Genomic DNA, 24,487 nt, shown 5'->3' on the forward strand with positions numbered 1-24,487 from the left:
CGAATTGAACCTTGTAGCGAATGACCCCCTTTTATAACGAATGACCCTTCTAACGAATGAGGGTTCATTCGTCATTTCCCATAACGAACTGTCTGACTTGCATAACGAATTAGGCTAATTCGTTGTTTTTCCTTAACGAATGGGCGTGCCAGTTCGTTGCACGCACCTAGGGTTTAGGGCATCTGATAGAATGTTAGATGTCCTTTCAAACATTCTCTTCACCGGTGGCGCCGCCTTTCCGGCGCCGTCGTCGCCGGAAAACCGGAAACTCGCCGGAAAAACGAGATCTCCTCGATTCTCCACCATTTTTCACCGTTTTTTGTCCCGTTCGATCCAGATCTGAGCTAGGGTGACCCCTAAGCTCATCTTAGGTTCGGTTTATATCCGATTCCCCCGGATCTCGTGACTTTAACGGATTAAAGGTGTCGGCTCGTCGTTTTGTGACTAAATCTAGCGGGTTAAGTTCATACAACATCATACAATTATTACCCCGGGTCGGTGTTCGGTTTCCTTCTTGATTTCGGCTAAGATAAGGAGAGAATTAGAGAGAGAGCTTATGTGTGCGTTTTGGTGGTGTATGGAATATGTGTGAAATGAATTAAATGGGTGATTTAAGGTTTATATAATTATGGAACATGGGCTTAAGCCCATGGTCTTTCCTTCTTTCTTTTATGACCCAAGTCCATAACCCATAACCATTTAACCCAACACTAGCCCGACTCATAATAACTCGTATGTTCATTTATTAACCGAAACTAGAAAACGGGATGTTACAATTCTTCTAAGACTAGTGAGTAAAATCAATGCTAGCTATTATCTCCAGAATCCGTGGATTCTTTCATAAGCACCGTATATAATTCTGTGTCATGACTGGTTGATCTATGCAAATATATTCTTTTCCGACATAGCTAGTACCTCATCGTAATTGTTGGCAGCAGTTCCATATAATATACTAGCTGATGAATTGCGGATGTGAACTTTTGAATTGACGAAAACACCTTTTTGAATCTACCATCGTAACGTTGTTGAAATTCGTCAAAGTTGCCTGCGAACCGACAACAATTCTTAAAAACAGTCCCCCACAACATCCGAAATCTACGCTTGAAAACTTCTGCCTGAATTTAGGAACTTCAACGAAATAATCTCTTATTAGCCGTTCTTGTGCGGCTCCTTGATCTCTCTTTACTGCAACTAGTATTTCTTTTGGACGCAAATTGTTGATTGTGCGACTAGAGCAAGGAATGTCATGGCATCTTAATCTTCATCGCTACTAGTTTACGAGATAGACGACGGAATGTTATGGAAATCCACTTTTGAGAAGATGGATAGAGATTTTTTAAGAAGATGAGTAGAAATTTTTTGGTTTAAACAATGGGTAAATTGATTGATTTATTTATAGATTTAAATATTTTTTTTAGTTTTCCAAATAGTAATATTACAGTCATATATTCGTTGAAGCTCTGGATGACTGTTATAGCCATCTCGCCTGGGATGGTTTTTACTCGGTACCACCGGCCACAGCCCTTCGGTGGGCATTACGTTTATCAACCAGTTTATTCATTTGTGCAATCAACATCAAATTTTGATGTTTGGAATCAACATCAAATCAATATTTTGAGAAGGGTCATGGTCATTGAAAATAGACAAGACGTTGTTTGGAATTTTTTAAAATAGTACAAACACATAGTTATCAGCTGCATACCTTTGTTGGGAATTGTAAAATAGTACAAATACGTAGCTATAAGCTTCAAACTTGCCGGTCAAAAAAAGAAAAGAAAGGCTACATACTTTACGACACGTATATGGTTGTGCATTTTTCACCTATAATTAGTTTTGGGATTTTCTAACAAGTAATTTAATGACAACACATATGCGATACCATTTTAGTTGCAAAAATACCCTTTCAAGTGATAAAAAGACTAAACTGTCCTTATGTGCAATGTATATGACTAAATTTAACTGACAAATTTGACGCCCCAATAGTGAGAATGACAAATAGTGCAAGTTATTTTTTTCTTTATTACTTATATTACGATTCCTAACATTTTTAAGGTAATGACAACCACTGAAAATGATGTATACATAAAATATAAAAAATGTAAATTACCACGATTAAATTAGTTTTGTTTGTAATTATCTGATTGTAATATAACTAGATTTCCTTTAAAATTATCCATTTTGTATTCATGTGGTTAATTAATAATACACTATATCTTACGGTATTTTATTTTTTATAATAATTGTTGACTAAAAGCATATGGGTGCTTCCTCGTTAATACCATGCTAACCGTCAATATCAATAAAACCGTAGCTTGTATTGTGTCGTAGACAAGATTCATACCCGAGAAGTCTAGCTCCTAGAAAGAAGAAATAGAAGGTTACTTTAACTTGGGCGGAACTAGCTATAAAATTATCGTGTGACTTCTTTTTGGGATTTCTTTGTTTATGTTTATAATATAATATAACTAGTTTGATCCTCCCGTGTTACGAAGGTTTATTAAGTTTTTGTTTTTAATCGTTTTGTTATTTTATGATGATTTATTTTATTTTTTAACGTATTTTTGTTTTAATTTAATACATATATATCAGTTTGTTATTAAAATTTTTAGCGTTTTGGTTTTTTCAATTGAGATGTGTATGTTTTTTAGATTTTGAACGAACAAACATAAACGAACATGAGCGTGTTAACTTTTTTAAATGAACAAAGATGAACACAAATATTTGTCTAATGTAAAAGGTGACGTAGATGTAGTAGTTAGACGACGATGAAGATGATAGACCAACAACGGAGAACATGTAAAAGAGATAAATTAAATTAAGGTTGATGAAAGTGTTTACCAATAAATGAGACCTTATAACCCATTTGAGGGCTATTAGGGTTTGATAAGACTCATAACCCGTGTAAATTATTCTTTGATGATTAAGGGTTATTTCAAAAATAAATTAGATGTTATAACCCGTTTTAAGGGTTATCCGGGTTTGGTAAGATCCATGACCCGTGAAAATTATTTTTTGATTATGAAAGAGTTTCACAAATAAATGAGATGTTATAACCCATTTAAAGACTATCTGGGTTTGATGAGACCCATACCCACGAATTCGGGTCAAATGCATGAGAAACCTTCATTTAGAAATCAAGCAATCAGGTGGCTCTAGATAATTGGGGGAACAACCTACGAGCGACACGTATGATTTTATGGTAGGCAATTATATAGATAGTTAGATATAATATAGTATAGGTGGTGGAGTGGTAACGAAGAGATTTGGGTTCCATGTGACCCAGTTTTGATTCTTACCCCCCAGCATTTAGTTTCAGTGGCACCGTGTCACCAAAACGGGTTTTATCTCGCCGCACTGTCATGCATTCGGGTGAGTGTTCGCGGGCGTTGGCCTTAGGTTTGAGTTTTTCCATGATATAAAGACAAGTGTATAATAATAATAATAATAGCTCATTTGATGGATTTGTTGGTCGTTCAATAATAATAATAATAATAATAATAATACATGAATTTGTCTCCCATGGGTCACGAGACTGCAAACAGAAGATATTAAATACAAATTAAAGCCGCTGAACTACCATTGCATTGCCATTTCTGTATATATAGAGCCTCTACTCTTCTCACCCTTTCCAAACCACATTTCATACTCTTATATATCTCTCGTCTTGAATGGGTAGTCTAGTACATAATAATGAAATATGTCCAGAGCCAGATGAAAGCCAAAAATGGGGCGTCGAAATGGTTGATCCCGAGTCACTTGTGATGTCAAAAGGAAGCGGATCAGTCCATTTGACATGGGACGAGCTTCGAGTTTCGGTTTCAAGCTCTAATGGAAAAAAAGATGCATGTAAAAAAATCTTACTTTCTGGTGCCAGTGGTTATGCTAAACCAGGAGAGATTGTTGCCATTATGGGTCCTTCTGGTTGCGGCAAGTCTACTCTACTTGATTCTTTGGCTGGTATGTATGTATATATAACTCTTCATTTTTTCTAATAATAGTTTAAACCCATAGGGATGTCAGATCACGAGCAGTAAGGACAACTAATCATATGTGTATACAACATATAAAACAAGAACACATAATATATAAAAAGTTAAAATAATCAACACAAATGTTAGCCAACATCACACTTCGGATGTGCACAAAGAGTTTATATATTTATTATTTTAACAGCGTTTGGAACCACCCTTAATAGATTTTGACGCTTCAGTTCTGACTCACCCATAAACACCATCAATAACAAAACTCATCACGTTGGGAACCCCTCCCCCCTCCCTTTAAGTCAAGTTTTAAACTTGAGACGTTAAGATCCCAAACTTTAACCATCATCTCATGTCAATGGAACAGAAGACCAACTGTTACAGAGAGTTTATTTAACTAATGATTCATATATTACCTGATGGCTTGATGCTTGTCACCATATGTATATTTGTATATAATTTGTAGAAATGTTTGGATTCTTAGCTTGTTTAGAAACGTCGAAGTATTTCTAGGCATTTTAAGAAAGTTTTTATATAAATGGGCAAGTTCGCTACACCTATAATTGGTCAACTCAAGGAAATGTGACTATGAGTATGCTTTTAGTTTTTTATTAGTTCGCTACACCTATAACTCAAGGAAATCTAACAATGACTTCTTTTCTAGGAATAGATTGCATGTGAGCCATGTGAGTTAACCACTTTTTCTTCTTATCCAAGTTCACTTGTCACAACATCGAACTCAAAACAAACATTTATTGTCATTATCTGAACTTTCCTTAGAGTTTCTTTGACATATGTATACATGATGGAAGTGGTGGAACTATTTATTTGTACAACTTTCACAAAAATGTCTAAAAGTACTCCCCACATAATGTCACGAGAGAGAGAGAGAGAGAGAGAGAGATAACGGAACTATTTTCTATTTTTGGGTTGATATCTCCAAATTTATTACCTTGGGTGCAAAACTTCCTAGTCAATCATAATTTTTTTTAATACATACCTTCTATTTATTCTTCACCTTTCGTCTCTTATAAGATTCTCGAACCCCGGTTTTTACTGAGTAACACCAGCACATTTACCACGACACCTTTGCTAGTCGACTTTATTGTATTTTATAATTATTTATTTTTTCAAAAGTTTATTTGCACGTTAGTCATTATTTTATTTTTAGTTTTAGTATTCGATAGTTTTATTATTTTATCAATAACTAAGTTTTTCACCCGACACATTGCACCTGCCGACAAAAAATACTCCGCGTTACGGTGGCGCACCGATACGAATTCGATCGGTATCGCTTTTCAATACCGAGACTTAACAAAAATAAATAAATAAATTCAGCAAACTCATGACGAACAAAGAAAACCTGGGTTGTGGTTGAGAAGCGATCTGAATTTGGTCGGTATCGAAGGTGATGTCAACAAAAAAACATAAACACCGCAACAAACTGAAGAAAATAATAATAACCATTGCATTATGACCACAACCCGACACGAGTTCGGTCGGTTGTAGTAATAATAATAGCGAAAAGAAGGAAAAAAGAATGGACTACGTTAGTGCCGCCAAGTGGACCAATAGGTCACTTGCGGCACCAACCCACCGCCTTTAAATCTATGTATATTATTAATTTCATTGTAGTCCCATATATAATCAAAAAGTTTTAAGTTATTCAATATAGGTATAGAAAATATCATTGACCAACAGGGCCGACAGGTAGTCGATGGACCCCTGCCCGACACCTCACTAGACATGATATTTTTAAAAAAAATCATTTATTTTTTATGAAAAACAATATGTTTTGTATATCTAATGTTTAAATTTAATTACACAATCACTAGTTTGGTCCAGTGACAAAGGGAATAACTCCCAACCGAGTGACTGTGGGTTATAGTCCAACTTAAGACATTTTTAAGCGTATTTTATACAAAATGTTTTTTACACAACCCAAATCATAATCAAGCAATTCATTTAAAAATTAAATTGTTTAAACCCAAAAAAAACCAATTTTACTCAAGGCCCTTTTTTTTTTGCATCGGCCCAAAAATTTCTAACAATTCCGTGAGACGCCCGTGTTCACCAATTAATATGGTTTTGTTTTTTCGTTTCAATTCTTTTAATGTTAGATCTTCGTTGTTTACAAACGCAGGGCGGTTGGATTCAAATGTAAGGAAAACCGGACGAGTCCTAGTAAACAGAAGGAAGCTAAGACACACATATGGTACAATGGTATGTGTACAATTCATTAGTGAGTCCCAAATGTATTAATTCATTTAAAATGCTCAACTACAGGAAAAGAAAACAATGTGACAATGTACACAAGGTTGCATTTATTTTTCAAGATTCAAACCATTTTTCGGAAGCTTAAAATGTGAATTTTGAATACAGTTACATACAAGTTCATGCTTACAGTTCTTATTATTAGTGTAGGCTTATATGACTCAAGAGAAAGTTTTAACATGGACTTTGACGGTTAAAGAGACGGTATACTACTCAGCTGAACTGCAACTGCCTAAGTCCATGCCGAGATCCAAGAAGAGGGAGAGAGCGGATAGAATTATAAGAGAGATGGGGCTCCAAGATTCCATGAACACAAGAATAGGAGGCTGGGGAATCAAAGGACTTAGTGGCGGACAAAAACGACGTTTAAGCATATGCTTAGAACTCTTAACACATCCTAAACTTCTCTTACTTGATGAACCTACAAGCGGTCTTGATAGTGCAGCGTCGTATTATGTCATGAACCAGATTGTTAAGCTCACTCAACAATATGGGATGACGGTTTTAGCAGCCATCCATCAACCTAGTAGTCATGTTTTTGGGCTTTTTAATAATCTATGTCTTCTCTCTTTGGGGAAAACTATATACTTTGGTCCTGCATTTTTAGCAACTCAGGTAATCTTCATCTTATTCTCATGACAAAAGCTGTAACGGTTATGATAATAACAAAATCGTGAAGGTAACTAGTTCGTTGTAAAAATCAGTTTTTTGCAGTTAATGGTTTCCCTTGTTCAGATCTACAAAATCCTGCAGATCACTTTCTCATAACTATCAACACCGACTTTGACGAGGTATTTCATAATTGTTCACTCTTTTACATGAATGAGTATTAAGTCATGACAGACATGGTCTTGACAAAATATATTTTTAATAAAAGATCGGTTTTATTGCAAATTTTAAACGTTTGTTCGGCTAACTGCTATTCTTTTCCCACTTTTAGGGCCATGCTAATGGAAATTTAGCCGTTGAGAAAGTAATCGATATACTTTCGGAATCCTACAAGTCATCTGAGATATATATGGATGTCAAACGCGAAATAGCTGATATATGTGCACAGGTACATGATCTCACTATGTGTGTTATATATATTAACCAAGGTCAACATTAAAGAAATAGTTGATAATGATATTTTTATATTTTAAAGAAAGGAGGCCTGGCTGAGAAAACCGGAAGCCTGAAAGCTAGTCCGATTACACAATGCCTGGTGCTTACAGAAAGATCATTATTAAACATGTATCGCGATATAGGATACTATTGGCTAAGGCTTGGTATATATATTGCTTTGGGTGTCGCCTTAGGAACAGTCTTCTACGGTCTTGATTCTGGATACCGCTCCTTAAACGTAAGTTATATATCGAAATGCATATATTCAAATTATCCACCTATGAATTCTAAGAACTGTGTTATATTTACAATGACAGCCTAGGATTTCAATGCTCATGTTTGTTTCTTCATTCCTTACCATCTTGGCCATTGGTGGTTTTCCCTAATTCATGGAGGAAATTAAGGTTTGCTTTATACATAATTCATGTATATTTGAAGCAAAAAATGTGCTTTTAACATATTTTCATTTTTTTTAGACAGAATTACAAATTTTGTCCTTTAAACATATACAATTTATGAATCAGGTCCTTTAAAATGTTTATTTGCAGGCGGTATCCTTTACATGACCGTTTGATTTTCGTCCTTTTAATTAATTGACATCCAAAAACTCAATTAAGTCTTGGCATGTGAGGGCATTAAAGTCTTTTTACCCATACTATTTAAGTATTTATAATTAAAAAAAATAAATATATTATTAGAAAAAGAAACTAAATAAAATATGTTAAACAAAAACCTTGTTAAGTCTTGGTGTGTTTGAATTTAACTGAGTTTTTGGATGACAGTTAGTGTAAATGACAAAAAACGCATATATTTTGTCATATAAAGGGCACCGGCCGCAAATAAACTTTTTAAAGGACCTGATCCATAAACGCATATATTTAAAGGACAGTCTTTTTTTTACATTCATTTTGCAACTACATATGTGTAGGTCTTTCAATGGGAACGATTAAATGGGCACTATGGGGTTGGATCATATGTAATCAGCCACGGGATCTCTTCCGCACCCTTCCTACTTCTCATATCTTTAGTCCCTGGAGCAATAGCTTACTCTCTTGCAGGACTTCAAAGAGAATATGAACAATTCATCTACTTTGCATTAGTGCTCTTCGTGTCAATGTTACTCGTCGAATGCATGATGATGATAGTAGCTACCGTCGTCCCAAATTTGCTCATGGGCATAATATCAAGTGCTGGAATCCAAGGCTTGATGATACTAAGTGCGGGATTTTTTCGATTGCCAGATGATCTAGCTCATGTGTTCTGGAAATACCCTGTGTACTATGTTTCATTACATAGGTATGTGTTACAAGGATTGTACAAAAACGAGTTTCATGGTCTTAAGTTTCCTGAGTATTTGGGAGGGCCTCCTACCCTTGATGGCGACGTGATATTGAAGAGTTTATTGCAAGTCGAGATGGGATACTCTAAGTGGGTCGATCTTGGAATATTATTCGGAATGGTGATTGTGTATAGAGTTTTACTCTTCTGTATTATCAAGACAACAGAGAGGATGAAGCCTATTATTAGAACTTTCTTGTTGAGTTCTACATGTGGAAACTAGAATCCATGTAGTGAGTATATCTGTTTTGTTTATATATTTGTTACATGATGCTTGCTTGTATCTTGAAGCATATCATTATGGTAAAAAAAAGCCAATTCTACCTATATTCTTGTCACTCAATAGCCTAACCACTGATCATGAATTTTTTTTTTATGAGAAGCAATTTTATTAACACATAAAGAACCTCTTCACCAAGTTGGAAAATTAACAAAAACACATTAGTAACACTTAAATCGTTTATTGACCTAGAAAAACTTTTCCTTGATTGAAATTCCACACGAACCAATCGACACCTGAAACAAGTCAAACCGGTTGACAGTCGAATAACAAACCTCTCAATTCCTCTATTTCCACATGGCCCGTTGGAGCTCTATACCATCCCCATTGTCCACAAATTTCGTGCTCATACATTATCAGCCTGTCCGACACATTAGACCATCCCTATTGTCCACATATTTCGCCCTTGTACATTATTTGACTCGAGTTGAAATTGTAACGAAAACCACACCTTGAATATTGTATCCCCACACTTTCACACCCCAACCAAAGGCGGCGGAACATGCCGAGGTGTAACGATTGCCCATAAGCGCATGACACTATTTAAAGCGACAATATTTAACAAACTCATTTCATTTCACAACATCGAAAATGTCACATAACAATATTCATAAGATAGTCACAACAAAATATAACAAAATATAGCAAATCAAATATTGTTCATTTTTGCTAATATCCTAAAGGTCTTTATGACGTTTTCTTCAACTCCACAATCAACCTAGATGCAAACCTGTAACATTTCGTAAATTAAAGTTTATCAACACAAATGTTGGTGAGCAATTCATAAGTTTGAGCATAACAGTATATATTACGAAAAAACCACAATCTTGTATACGAAACAATATATAAAAGCAATAACTTGGATAAATAGATATCGCAAAACACATTAGCGACACCTAGCTATAAGGGGATGCCAAATACTCTAGGATTTTATAGTTATCGTTAATTGCATTACGTTAACGACACCTTGCTATAAGGGGTTGCCAAATAGACTAGGATTTTAAGGTTCCACCAACCAAAAGCGATAAACACATAAGCATATAATCATAGAACACCAAATCGAGCAATTATTTAAGTAAAGTATACAATAACGTTTGTGGGTTAAGATTCAAGTATAAAGCATTTAGTTGAATAAGTATGAAATGTCACCCCAAAACGAAAGATGGAAAACAGGGTATGAAAGTACTCACATTCAAGTAATAAACTTGAAAGATTGGTGATTTGGAGTTTAACCGGAATGACGGATTTAACGAGCAAAGCCTAAATAAAAGTAAAAGCCTTGAATTAGAAAGGTTGTTTTAGGAAAACTTTAAAATACAAGATACGAAATGTAATAATTAAAGTTAAAGGTTTAAAATGTAACTATTTAAGAATTTATAATAATAACCCTTTAAAAATGCAAGTTTGCTCGAAACCGGGTTAAAGTATCTAACCTTAATATTTACTCAACCTATGTTAAGTAATAAGGTGGGTAAAAATGCAAGAATGCAAGTCCCTTTATGATAAGATACTAAAATTGGTTTTATCGAGTGTTCGGGCTGTTGGTTCGGGTCTTGATAATTGGTCAAACCCAAAGTCAACTTTCCAAAATATTAAATGTTATGAGATAACTCATAAAAATCAAGTAAGACTTATCCAAGTATGTAGTTATATTGTTTTAGAACTAACAACGCACGTTAAGCGAGTGTTCGGTTTTGTCGGTCCAAACTTTGTTATGAGATCAAGTTGGATCCAACATTTCCAAGTACTTAAGACAATAATTAAAATCAGTTTATAAATTATTTTTAAAGAAATATACAAGTCTTGATAGCTAAAAACACACTTGTGTGTCTTAAGCGAGTAAAAATCGGTTTAGTTCGGTTTGGTTCGTTTTCCATCTCATAATAAGTTCATAAATGGTTTCCACATGCCCAAATACCAAAGAACTTGTATAATAATTTATAAATGATGAAAATTAAGTTTTACAAACAAAAGGTTAACAATAAAGTCTTTTAAACGAAAGTTCGGTTTCCATCTCACAATAAGTTCATAGATGGTTTCCACATGCCCAAATATCAAATAGCTTGTAAAATGATTTTAGAAACTTAAATTTAACATAAAGCATGTTTAAAACAATTATTTAACAAAACTAGTAAACAAGTTCGGTTTACGGTTTGGACTATTTACGGTTAAACCGAGGCTAGTCTCTACAAACCCATAACTATGGAACTTCATAAATATGACAAACAAACTAAAATGAGCAGAAGTTAAGCAAGATTAATATGTATAAACAAGTTATATAGATAGATATATATATCAAGGACACGAAGTCCTCCATGCAGCCTTGCCTTACAAGGTCCAAAACCTCACCGACCGGAATCGGAGAAGTAACTACCAAAGGTAACAAGGGGTGTATATTATATATATGTTGTTCCACCATAATCAAGTATTAATAAGACTACATAAGCTAATTAGAAAGAAAGATTTCACTAAATTTGACTTTTGGAAGCCAAACCTTCAAGAACACTAAGAAAAATAACCTTGAATCTTTGATGTTTGTGAGAGTTTTTGGAGTTGTAGCAGGGGAAAATGAAGAGAAATGGTGGTGCATATATATAGGGTAATGTTGGTGGTCAAATATAGGTGTGAGACACAAGAGTTTTCATGCAATATGGATCAAAACGAAACGTAAAACAACAAAAATCCGTGAGTTGCAGCTGGGCAGGTCGCGCCACGCGACGCCAGGGACCCTCCCCCATCGCGTGGCGCGATGGGGTGTTAGCCGGTGGTTTTCCAAATTTTTGATGTTTGACAGATTTAGCCCCTGGAGTTCGTTTTAAGTGATTTTAACGCGTTTTAAGGACCGAAAAGGATGTTTTCAAGACCCAACAAGTGTAAAACAATATTGTAATATAAAATCCATCATTTTGATTATAACATAAGCTTCGGTTTATAAAACGGCTCGGTTTACAACATAAAACAATATAAATACGAATGCAATCGGGACCCGAATTTGACGAATGTCACACACACCATATCAGTCAATCCAAAATAAAGTGTTATTCCCATCCTTCACTTCTTGCCGAAAACCTTTCTCAAGATCTGACCCAAGTTCTTCAAACCTTTTGAGATGCTAACAATACGTTTCCAAGGAAGTGCCACTCTCGCGGGTATACACGGCCATGACCTCTCCGAATAGTGAAAAGCCCATACGATTTTTCTCCACGGCCCATTCTTCTCATTTTCAAACCTCCAACATCACTTCACAAGTAAGGCGAAGTTAGACTCGCATAGTGACCCTAGCCGAGACCCCCACTATTAACCAGAGTCGTAACTTTTGACGATGCCACCCGATTTGTTCTTGCTTCCTCCTCAATCAAATAGTAAATAGAAATTAAATTACATTCAATAATGATAATGTGTTTTTGAAACACAACTGTATATGTAATAATCGAAGTCGTCTGGTTTCACTTTCAGCTTCCTGTAGCAGTATACATTTTTATTTATGTGTTGGGCAACCTGTCGTAAAAAATTATATATATATATATTAATAACTAATAAGTAATAACAATTTTTAAATTTGGGATTTTATTTGTCCAGATTTGTTTAGGGGTCTACGTATAGTTACTATACTTTTAAAGGGTGCTACAATTACATGTATATTTGATGCTCCTTACGTCCCATTATAAGTGTTCAAGTTTGAAAAATACAAAGTTTAAGGTGAATTGAATTACTTTTTTTTTTCTTACCAAATGACAATAATGCCCTTGAAAAGTGGGTCCATCAATGTTGTTTATTAATGTTGTTTGTGTGTGTTTAAGGGTAAACTTGAAAATTGGCTAATAAATTTTGAAAATGATGTGAGACAAATAAAAATAAATGTCGACACTTATAATGGAATTGAGAGAATAATTGATAACCATTTGTTGCCCACTATGGTATACCTACCGCTTTTATACTACTAGCTACTACTTATTTATTTATGGTTGTTTCTGTTTCTAATTCTGCTAGTCATATCTTTTATATTATTTAAAATACTTTATTGTACATGTAAAGAAAAGAAAAACTGTTTTGGAAGTTAAAGGGTTTTAGCAGGAGCATTCTCTCAATCCATTAGAATATATAGAGGAAATGTTTGTCCATATAATACAATTCCTAGACCTTACCAATAGTTTGTTTGTAGAATTACCCGGCTAAACTAAAAGGAAACTTTTATAGGGTTGCAGTTTGACTGGCTAATTAATTATATATTACATACAGTTAGACCATTAAGAAGAAACAAGTACATAAGGTGGAGATAGGAGAGACGAGGATGCTGAGTTAGATGTGTGATCATAAAAAGTTAAGTCGGATAAGAAAAGGGGTTTTTAGGCAAAGACTAAGGGTCGAGAGGAGATGGCACTTGTTAGAGGACTGGAAACCCTCGTTGTAAAGACGGAGTATAGGCATACCCCAATTCACATGGGATGAGCGAATTAGGCAGGATTAATTTGGTAGAGTTATGTCTCTCTAAGGATATTATCCAGGATAGGAGTTCATAGAAACATAGAATTAAGGTTAAAGAACTTTAAAGAAGCATACTTTTTAGCTAGATTTTATTTTTTGTTGTCTTCTAGTAATTATGCCTATATTTAATTTCATGATGTTGTATCTAGTATTGCTATTGTCCTTTAGTAATTCAACCTATATGGTTTTTTTTTGATGTATGTAGTACTTATTTCTACTTTTTCATAACTTTCTCTATTAGTGGTGGCTTTCTAATTCTGCAATTTTGAAACCGACACTATCACACACTAACACTATATATTTTTGTATATACTTTTTTATTTTTATGCAGGTTTCTTATAGACCCGAGGGCTTTATCGGAAGTAACCTCTTTGTCTTTTAGGATAGAGCTAGCTGTGGTCTGCATACATCTCACCCTTGCAGACCCTATCCATAACTTGCTACGATTGTGATTTTTACTGGATATAGTTATTATAATAAAACTAACCAATTAACTGTCTCGTGTTTCAACTATATATTTTTTTAACTTGTTTATCTTTTGATAAAGACAAAACAATAACTGTATTATCAAATGTTATCATTGTACAATTATTTCACTAGGCCCCAAAATTAAACGTATTTACGTCCGAATGTATTCATATCCACAGTATAGATATTTGTTACATTATTTTACCCGATGTGCTTTGAAATACCGTTGAGACCTACCATCTTAACTCAACAACCAATAGACGTCAAGTGAGACTCTCTCCTCGCCACAAATTTTTCAATCAATTAATGTGATGTTCTAGACGGCATTAACTTGACAATTCAGAGAGTAGATTTGCATACTGGAGAGTCTATATTCTATTTCTATTCAACACCGGTCTATATATGAACAACCCTACCTTACCAATTAGTCTATATTCTATACAACACCGGTCTATATACGAACGATATACCAATCAGTCTATATTGTATACAACACCGGTCTATACTAACAAGTAACAACCCTATTGAAGAGGTAGGTCCCAGCAGAGCCCAGTTGGACCCGCAAGACTCACCTTAAACAGGGACGTCTGCGCAGAAACCAACTGGATCCGCAGGACCAACCATGCTCAGAGACGTGACGTCCTCACGCGCAGTACGCAAGCTGTTCCCGCAGGAAATGCCTCCCAATGGTGGACTCCGCCTGTCCCCGCAGCCTCGGATACAAGCCATTAGGGAAGGCCACCCGCGCAGCAAGGCTACACGCACAAGGCAATTAGCTCTCAATCATTCAGTGTCACCTGAAGGAATGAGCGAAGCCGGGAACAATCCCGCACAAGGGCGGGAGGGGGAATACTCCCGCCCAAATAAGCCAGTCCGTACGATACGGGAAGATCTTCTGTACTGTACCTGACGAGGTATGGGAAAAAGATCTGACTAAAGATACGACAGCTTATGGACAACAGTATGGCGACCAGCATGCTCCTATACTGTATGTCACTATTAGCCGCTGCCTACTCACCAACTCTTGTCATACCACGTGCGCAGCCGGCAGTTGGTGGAAAAGGAATAGTATACAGCAGGCCTGGTCGCTATCAGCCGCTGCCTACCCACCAACTACCAACAGGCACGTGCGTAGGCTACTGTTGGTGGAACAGGAATACTGTTGCAGCCGGCCACACCTCCTTGGAAACCTACCTTCGGCTATAAATACCACAAATGGTATGACCATCTCATCTTATCTTGTATCATCATATTATACCTGATATCTGCTCTAGCAATCTCTTAATATACATTTATATTTAAAGAGCAATCTACTCTGATTCTCACGCCGGATGGTGGTCACAAGGAGGAACCCCCCTTCTCAGTGACAAGCTCACGGTGTCTGTTTTGCAGGTTATCAGAAGAACCATCTTCTCAGGGTCTAACCCCTCGTGGGAAACATCTAACCCCCAGATTATCTATAATCTGTCCAGGGTTCACTTAGTGTTTCTTCATTGGCGCCATCCGTGCATAAAGCTAGAACTACATTTTTCTCCAGTTTTTTCAAACTTCTACAAAGATGGTTAGAGAAATTCCGGTAACCACAACCCCAGCTACTGGGGGGAATACCGGCAACACAGTTTTTACAAACACTACCCCGGTTACCCAAGCCGGGGCAAGTGAAGTAAATTTTACGAACACTACCCCAGTTACTCAAGCTGGGGCAAGTGCAGTAAATGATCGCCTACTGGGATCCACCGATACCCAGTTTGAGAAACGAAGACTCCCCCGCCAAACTCTCGATGAAGTTAAGGCATGGGCGGAGGCACGACAAAAGGAATTCCAGGCTGAGTTGGACGAACGCTTGCGTTCCGTACAACAGGCCGACGAATTCGAATACTTGGAGGATGACTCGGAGGAATCCGACTCCGACGCGAACCCTCGCCATAGGGCAAAAGGGAAACGTAAGGAAACGGAATCCCAACCGAAAAGGCATTTTGGACAAGCCTTCAAACCAAAAAGCAGAGGTGGAAGTCCACGAGACTTCTCCAAAACGTTCAGACCAAACGTTGCAAATGCGGGAACGTCCAAATTTGCAAGGGACATTGCGGAAGCAATCGCCCCAAAAAGTGCCAATCAAATGTCAAGCATAGGCACATATGATGGTATATCTGACCCCGATGATCATTTGAACAGATTCATAGCGGGGGCAACCGTCAGTAGTTGGACGGAACCTACGTGGTGTTACATGTTCCAAATGACGCTCGTGGGGGCTGCTAGAGCGTGGTTCGATCGTCTACCGGTCAACCACATCTACGATTGGGCAGACTTCCAACAGAAGTTTAGCCAACACTTCAGCCAGCAAAGAAAGTATACCGAGGAGCAATGGACAATCCTCAAATGCATTCGAGAAACAGATGAATCTTTGCTGGACTTCATCACTCGCTTCAACTCGAAGAAGCTAAGTCTGGGTAACATTAGCGAAGACCTTGTTCGCGCTGCTTTCATACAGGGCGCGAACGACCCAGAGCTCATCCGCACCTTAACAGGTAAAGATGGCATGCCATCCACATGGGATGCCATCATGACAGCGGCTAAACGCTTTGCGGAAACGGAGAAGCAACTGGGTAGAGATCTCCCACAGAGCACAAACCTCTACACCCAGAAAACAAGAGAGGACAACGTTCTCACCGCCCGATTAAACAAAAAGCGGAAGCTAGGCATTTGGCAGTCAAGGGTAAACTTTGACACCTCATCCGGCTTGCAGCATCGGTTAGGCGGAAGGGATAACATACAGTCCAAGAACCCCAGATGGACGCCGCTCACCAAAAGCGTCACCGAGATATTCGCCACCGAGGAGCTCCCATGGCCAAAGCCTCAAATAATCCGACATCGTCACAATGCTGATCGGAGTAAGTACTGTGACTTTCACAGGACAAAAGGCCACACCACCGAAGAATGCATAGACGTGAAGGACATGGTCGAAGCATTCGTCAGAGATGGGACGCTTGCGCACCTCGTGGCGCAATGAACGCTGAGCAGGCTGATGCGTGTAGAACCCCAGCTGGGGGAAACACGAATAAAATTCCAGCTTCAAGGTGGAGACTACACGCTGCGTAAAGAACGAGATCCCGAACCAGGTGCGTATCGGCTCGATGGCACTCCCATCCCAACAACATGGAAGGGAGCTCATTTACACAGTTTGCATGTAAATCAATTCCAAATTTGTAAAGAAAAGGCCAAGAGCCACTTCTAATGGAAATGATTCTCCTTAAAACATTGACGCTGATGATTTTACATTTACATTTTTATGAACCAACACTAATATGCCGGTTTTCACCGCATAATTACGTGAAAAAACGTTGGCTGGGGAAGGCGGCAAAACCCGCATAAACCCAAAAAACGGCAAACCTTCACGCAGGTCAGTTGAAGGGGAAAAGTTCAGTTATCCCATCAAATGAAAGTGCCGGTCTATCCGCATGAATCATGAAAGGAAACTGAACACTAACTTATTGACAACCGCGCGTCGAACGGTTCAAAACAAAATTCTTAAAAGGATGAGGAAAACCTACACGCAGGTCAGATATGGGTAAAGTTTAGCCATCCTACTAAGTGCAAGTGACGGTTCTACCCGCACAATCACGAAAGAGGAAGCAAAACTTCACACCTATTATCAACCACGTTCAAAGGTTAACTTATCCTCAAAGGATGAGGAAAACCTACACGCAGGTCAGATATGGGTAAAGTTTAGCCATCCTACTAAGTGCAAGTGACGGTTCTACCCGCACAATCACGAAAGAGGAAGCAAAACTTCACACCTATTATCAACCACGTTCAAAGGTTAACTTATCCTCAAAAGATGAGGAAAACCTACACGCAGGTCAGATATGGGTAAAGTTTAGCCATCCTACTAAGTGCAAGTGACGGTCCTACCCGCACAATCACTAAGGAGGAAGCAAAACTTCACACCTATTATCTACCACGTTCAAAGGTTAACTTATTCTAAACACTTGGAAAATTGCTAATTTAAACTAAAGTATGCAAGTCATATAACGTTTATAGAGCAAGGAATCCAATAAAAGAAACGGTCTTACCCGCACAAAAGATTTATATTTCATAAATATTCGTTACAAGAATGGCCGGGTAACTACCCGCCTACAAGAGTAAATCTATACTATATCTATCCTAGCAGCGGGAAGGGATCTTCAGGATCAGGCTTCAGGGCCACTTCCACTTGGACCAGCCCCATCAGTAGAGCGTGGCAGTTCAAGGAAGGCTTTGAGGATAGCTAGCCCGTCATCAGCAGCAGCAACTTCATTCACCTTCTCCACCACTGGATGCGGGAAGGCGGCGTATTGATTTACTGCTTGGTCGTATACAGCTTCGGTATCTACATCGAATAAAGGGAAGTTGGAAGGCGGGATGCCTTTCTCAACGAACCCTAGACCAAGCAGAAAGCCGGCCTTTTCCCCATCCTCATGAGAAGCGTTGAGGGCTGCGCTCATAGCATCGTCGTAAGATGTCTCTGAGAAGACCCGATGCACAACCTACAAAAGAAAATATACAAGTGTCAAACCTTTTCTATTTGCAAAGAAAAGCGTAAAGACATGAAAACATACCTGCGACAACGCTTCTCGAAGAAGCCATTCCTTGGCAGCCAGAGCTTCTTGGAAGGCAGCTTGAGCTTCGTTACGGGCGCGTTCGGCTTCACTCTTGTTGAGGTTGGCAAGCAACACCTCTTTAGCCGCAGCCTCTTCGACGCCCTTTAGCTTACGCTCGGTATGGTCAAGCACCCCCCTCTGGTCCAGGATTTCTTGAAGCTTCTTAGCATCCTCCATTGCCAAGGCATCATGAGCCTGCTGGAGAGCCTCTAATTTTGCTTTAAGCTCTTCATTCTCCACGCGTAGAGGCTCAGCAACAGCTTCAGCCTTGGTGGCCCTCTCGGTTGCGTTCCTCGCAGTTTCTTTAGCCAGCCGAAGCTGTTCATTAACAGCTTGGGCAGCCTTGGAACGGGCCTCGAGTCGAGCCTGAACTTCAACCTCAAGGGCCTTGAAGGCCTTCTCCTTCTCCGCAGCCGCTGCGGAGAGTTTTTGGTTCTCCTCCCGGATAGCCCGCGCCTGAGCTACTTCTTTAGCGCGAGCTGCTTTTAACTTGTCGTTTTCACGACAAAGCAGCTCGACGCGCGGCTGCATCCGGGCGAGGAGAACCCGAAGCTCATTGCTTAGCCTACCCTCCTGGTAGCTAGCCATGGCTTCCCCCAACGCACCACTGGGAGCAGCGTGACGAGCCCATTCCACGCACTCCACAGGGGTACGAAGGGTTGTTCCTCGGCGTATGTTCCATCGCGGAACATACACTTCATTGGAATCCGACACTGCAGAAAACAAAAAGCAGTTAGGAAAAGATGATAAAAAATATATAAGTGAAAAAGGGCCAAAGGAACCCTACGCACCTGTAGGGTCAATAACAGGCCGATAGCCGCCGAACCCATCACCTGAACCCAAAGGAAATCCATCCAAGAGGTCAGGCAGATGGGAAGGTGGCAAAGATTGGCGGGAAGCCCCATGCGTACCTGAGGGACCGGCCGCCGTGGCCGAGGGCGGGGGCATGGTAGCAGCCGCCGTGGTCGCCGCCGCGGTCGCCGCCGCGGAATCCGCAGCAATGGTAACCGCCGGCTCGGTGAATGATGCTGTAAAAATCGCACTCACGGCCGGCGGTGATGTCATCTTGGCTGGAACAGTCGGCTCAAAGGAGTGAGCAACTGAACCAGCGGGAGCAGGCGCAGGCGCCTGGGTCGACGCCTCAGGTAGGCTGACCAAGCCTACCGTCATCGGTGGAGAGGTACTCCTCTGCGCTCCACCCTGGAATGCGTCAACATCCACGCCTGCGTAAAGAAGAAAAGTGTTAAAAAGGATAAAGCTATGAAGATAAAAGCTGAAGGAAGTTGTACTTACGGGTTTTCTTGAGCCTGAAAGTACGAACGGGCGGGGATGAACCCGATGGAGCCGGCCTCTTTGCGCCGGTCACCGTCGTCTTCTTGGGCTCTCCGGAGGTGACAGTCGCAACCTCCGGAGCCGTGGTCTTATCACCACCGGGATTCCCCGCCACCTCCTCGCTCTCAGTCTCTGAGTCAGACAAAGGCACCGGATCGGCAGTGGAGGCCACCTTCTCCTTTCCCTTCCCGCCGGCAGCCTTCTTCTTCCGCACCAACGGAGGACCATCTGCGGATTCCTCATCAGAACAGACGATTTTAGGAATTCCAGCAGAGGTTTCAACATTGAGGGGTCGAGGGTTGAAGAGCGCCTTACCTGGCCGCCTGGCGCTAAGGATCTCATGGCCTAGCGGATAGACCTCCACGAACCGATCCGCAGTTTGTTCGAGGATGGGCAACTCGTTCTCGTCAAGAGCGCGAGTACCCATCCGTACGGGACCGTCAGCCTCCCGCGGGTTAAGGAGCGACTTCAGGTCGTTCCCCTCTGAAATAAACAGGGAAAAAGTTAGAAGAAATTTAAAATCAACAAAAGGAAAGAAAGCATACCGTAAGGAACAGAGTTCGAACCGTATTCGAGGACGATCGGAACCTTCTGCGCGTCCGCCGCCTTCCAGACCCGGCTCATCCCCAACATGACCATCCCGGACTCCGCAAACCGGTAAACCGGAGATTGGATCCGAGATATCCTTGAAAACCATTCCGCCTCCTGGTAGTTGGAGGCGTGAAGGCTTGGGAGAGCTTGCCCATTCTTAAACTTCATGGCAAGGGGAATGGCGCGAGCGGAGATAAAGAAGAACTCCCGCTTTCACGCGCGAAGACTGCGCTCGGTCGCGCAAATCTTCAAACCCTTGATACGGGTTGTCAGGGTATACCATCCCTGGATGCACCTCCAAGTGTAGAAGGTCATCAGGCGGTCAACATGGGGCTCGATGCCCAAAATCCGGCACACCCACTCAAAGTGGCGAATCTTGGCGACCGCCATAGGGTGCAGCTCGGTCAAATGAACACCGTGCCTCTCAAGGACACGGTAAACAAACTTTGTCAATGGGAACCTAAGATTCCCATAGACAAAGAATGCTGCATAAACCCCGATCTTGCCTCTGGGGGCATCGTACACGGTCTGATGGGGTTCAGGAAACTCAGGCTCGAGAGGATCGAGCATGAACTTCTTGACAACATACCGGTACAGATCGCCGGGCAGAGCACACTGGCACTCACCAGCAGTACTCTTGTCATCGGCTGTAGACTCGAGATCACGTGAAGACATCTTGCAGAAAGAAGAAAACGATTTCGGGAAAATCCTTGCCTGAAAAGGTGAGTATTTGCCGGAAATCGCTAAGAAGAAGAAGAGAAGGGTGAAAGTGTGGATTACAAAGAGCCCTCTCCCCCTTTATATACTAATCGCAATTAATGCGATGAATTTAATGCGGAGGAGAGAGAAATCGAAGGTGCAATGAAACTATGACACGTGGCAAAAAGCAAGCTGGCAACAGCTGTTGACAGGACGCGTACCATTAATTTCGCGGCCACGCGCCCGAAAAATCGCGCCCACGCGCCTGTAAAAGCGTCTGGAATGACCATGTACTGTCACGTCACCATAACTTCCTGCACGTCCTGACACAGTCAGAAGAAACCGTCGCACGACGTTTCAGAGGTTTGGACTGTTCCTATCTTTCCACCAACCTTTCGAATTTCAAAATTCAAAATTTAAAAATGTTAAAAAGTAAGCGGGAAAATACCCCTTACCTTGGCGAACAAGTAACCGTAAGACGGATGCGGGTACAGTGTAAAGGCAAAACCCTTCACATACCTAGCACCCGCAGGGAATTGAAGCCAAGTAAACCTTGGCGAACAAGTAACCGTAAGACGGATGCGGGTACAGTGTAAAGGCAAAACCCTTCACATACCTAGCACCCGCAGGGAATTGAAGCCAAGTAAACCTTGGCGAACAAGTAACCGTAAGACGGATGCGGGTACAGTGTAAAGGCAAAACCCTTCACATACCTAGCACCCGCAGGGAATTGAAGCCAAATATTCCTCGGCAACCAAGTAAATATAAGACGGGTGCGGGTACAGTGTAAAGGCAAAACCCTTCACATACCTAGCACCCGCAGGGAATTGACGCCAGGAATACCTTGGAAGTAAAGTAACCGTAAGACGAGCGCTGGTACAGTGTTTAAGGCAAAACCCTTCACGTACCTAGCACTCCGCTGGGAATTGAAACCAAGAAGGATCTTCTGGGCAATGCTTGCGGAAACGGAAATAACATCCCCGCATAGCGGGAACGTCGAGAACTACGTTGTTTGAAGCTCTATGATGGAATTGGTGGTTTTAACATAATTGATCACTATGTTCAAAACTACCAAAACCTCATGGAGAATCCACACAAGTGGGACTCAACGCTCCTGACTTGCGAGGAGGTTACAGACCTACCCGCATCATACCCAAAGACCAAGCAGGAAACTCGGGAATTTCTGCAAGTGACAAGGACTTCCGCGGGAAGAATCCTCATGGAAAACCTTAAAAAACCCCTTTTCAAAACCCTTTGCTTAAGTCCAAAAGTTCACCTCACTTTATTAAACACGCATGAGAAGAACATTGGACTGGGGGGACTTGAAGAGGTAGGTCCCAGCAGAGCCCAGTTGGACCCGCAAGACTCACCTTAAACAGGGACGTCTGCGCAGAAACCAACTGGATCCGCAGGACCAACCATGCTCAGAGACGTGACGTCCTCACGCGCAGTACGCAAGCTGTTCCCGCAGGAAATGCCTCCCAATGGTGGACTCCGCCTGTCCCCGCAGCCTCGGATACAAGCCATTAGGGAAGGCCACCCGCGCAGCAAGGCTACACGCACAAGGCACTTAGCTCTCAATCATTCAGTGTCACCTGAAGGAATGAGCGAAGCCGGGAACAATCCCGCACAAGGGCGGGAGGGGGAATACTCCCGCCCAAATAAGCCAGTCCGTACGATACGGGAAGATCTTCTGTACTGTACCTGACGAGGTATGGGAAAAAGATCTGACTAAAGATACGACAGCTTATGGACAACAGTATGGCGACCAGCATGCTCCTATACTGTATGTCACTATTAGCCGCTGCCTACTCACCAACTCTTGTCATACCACGTGCGCAGCCGGCAGTTGGTGGAAAAGGAATAGTATACAGCAGGCCTGGTCGCTATCAGCCGCTGCCTACCCACCAACTACCAACAGGCACGTGCGTAGGCTACTGTTGGTGGAACAGGAATACTGTTGCAGCCGACCACACCTCCTTGGAAACCTACCTTCGGCTATAAATACCACAAATGGTATGACCATCTCATCTTATCTTGTATCATCATATTATACCTGATATCTGCTCTAGCAATATCTTAATATACATTTATATTTAAAGAGCAATCTAGTCTGATTCTCACGCCGGAGGGTGGTCACAAGGAGGAACCCCCCCTTCTCAGTGACAAGCTCACGGTGTCTGTTTTGCAGGTTATCAGAAGAACCATCTTCTCAGGGTCTAACCCCTCGTGGGAAACATCTAACCCCCAGATTATCTATAATCTGTCCAGGGTTCACTTAGTGTTTCTTCACCTATGTTACCAATCAATCCCTATTAATGTGATGTGTGATGTGATTTGATGGTATTATATGGACAAGGTTTAAGGTTAATTTGTTAGTGTAAGGATAAGAGACAATAAAGGCTGACAGGCTGCACGACTTGGAACATTATCCGAACCCGTCATATAAAAAAATAATAAGTTTTTGGTTCAGTTGACATAACTCGTTTGTTTAAACAGGTCAACCCCAACACGATCCGTTTAAGAGCTTCAAAGAAGTTAAATTTTGATTTTAGAGATGAGAAATGTTAAATTTTAAAGTTAAATATTTTGTTTTTTTTTATTATATAAGCATAAGTTTTAAAAGTAAAGTTAATGTCCATTTTTAAACATTTTTATCTACTATTCATTTCCAACATTTTTATTTTTTTAGATCTAATTGTCTATTTTCTAATTATTCGCATTCGCTTATTCTAATCATGAGGTAAACATGTAAGCCCAAATTTGTTAATCGGGAATAAGAGATAAATACACAAAAACTATTTAAAATATCACAATTTATAAAATGTCTTGTATATTTAATTGGAGTTAACTATTCAAACTGTTCACTAGGTATTACACATATTCGTAAGTGAACATAAAATGGGTCAACTTGAACACGACACTAATTTAAATGGGTTGACGTGACATGAATAAATATTTGGGTCAAATTAAGGTTGAAGAATCTCAACACGTCATCCTGGCAATCAAAAGTCTATCAGACAGTAACCCGACACGATTGACACCCCTAGATAAGCCTCAAGTAGAGGTATGACAAACCATGATAATAACTCACCAAGAAGCACAAATACTTTAACACGTATAGTGACCCGAACAATGATGTGTCGTCACATTCCAACACCTCTTTAGGTGAAATGGATGATTCTTCTCCCGAAAGCATTCCGATACGCACAAGATGTATAAGTAACTTATACGAAAACATTGTGCCTTTAAATCCAAAAGCACATGAGTCTGTTGACAGTTTTGTGTTCTACACT

The 24,487-nt window shown here is 40.2% G+C and overlaps 1 protein-coding gene and 1 pseudogene across 1 annotated transcript; both read left to right on the plus strand.

Moving 5' to 3' along the window:
* The first annotated feature begins 3,647 nt into the window (after nt 1-3,647).
* LOC143536511 (ABC transporter G family member 1-like) lies at nt 3,648-8,981 on the plus strand. The gene is made up of 8 exons (XM_077030484.1): nt 3,648-3,957; nt 6,124-6,203; nt 6,405-6,869; nt 6,959-7,045; nt 7,195-7,311; nt 7,399-7,596; nt 7,676-7,762; nt 8,287-8,981. Exons 1-7 carry the CDS (start codon nt 3,669-3,671, stop codon nt 7,742-7,744), a joined length of 1,305 nt encoding a protein of 434 aa, XP_076886599.1. The 5' UTR covers nt 3,648-3,668; the 3' UTR covers nt 7,745-7,762; nt 8,287-8,981.
* LOC143536480 (ABC transporter G family member 1 pseudogene) lies at nt 7,748-8,919 on the plus strand (annotated as a pseudogene).
* Nucleotides 8,982-24,487: the final 15,506 nt, after the last annotated feature.

Source organism: Bidens hawaiensis, unplaced genomic scaffold (genome assembly GCF_021521415.1).
Source record: "Bidens hawaiensis isolate Kalapana, Puna unplaced genomic scaffold, B.hawaiensis_p1.1 tig00010811_1, whole genome shotgun sequence".
In the NCBI taxonomy this organism is placed as follows: Eukaryota; Viridiplantae; Streptophyta; class Magnoliopsida; order Asterales; family Asteraceae; genus Bidens; species Bidens hawaiensis.

Bases quoted from the DNA above. Each gene is read 5' to 3' on its own strand.
- LOC143536511 (XM_077030484.1), top strand. From the start codon at position 3,669: ATGGGTAGTCTAGTACATAATAATGAAATATGTCCAGAGCCAGATGAA. The intron at 3,958-6,123 runs GTATGTATGTAT...TTACAAACGCAG, and splicing joins TCTACTTGATTCTTTGGCTG to GGCGGTTGGATTCAAATGTA. The intron at 6,204-6,404 runs GTATGTGTACAA...TTATTAGTGTAG, and splicing joins GACACACATATGGTACAATG to GCTTATATGACTCAAGAGAA.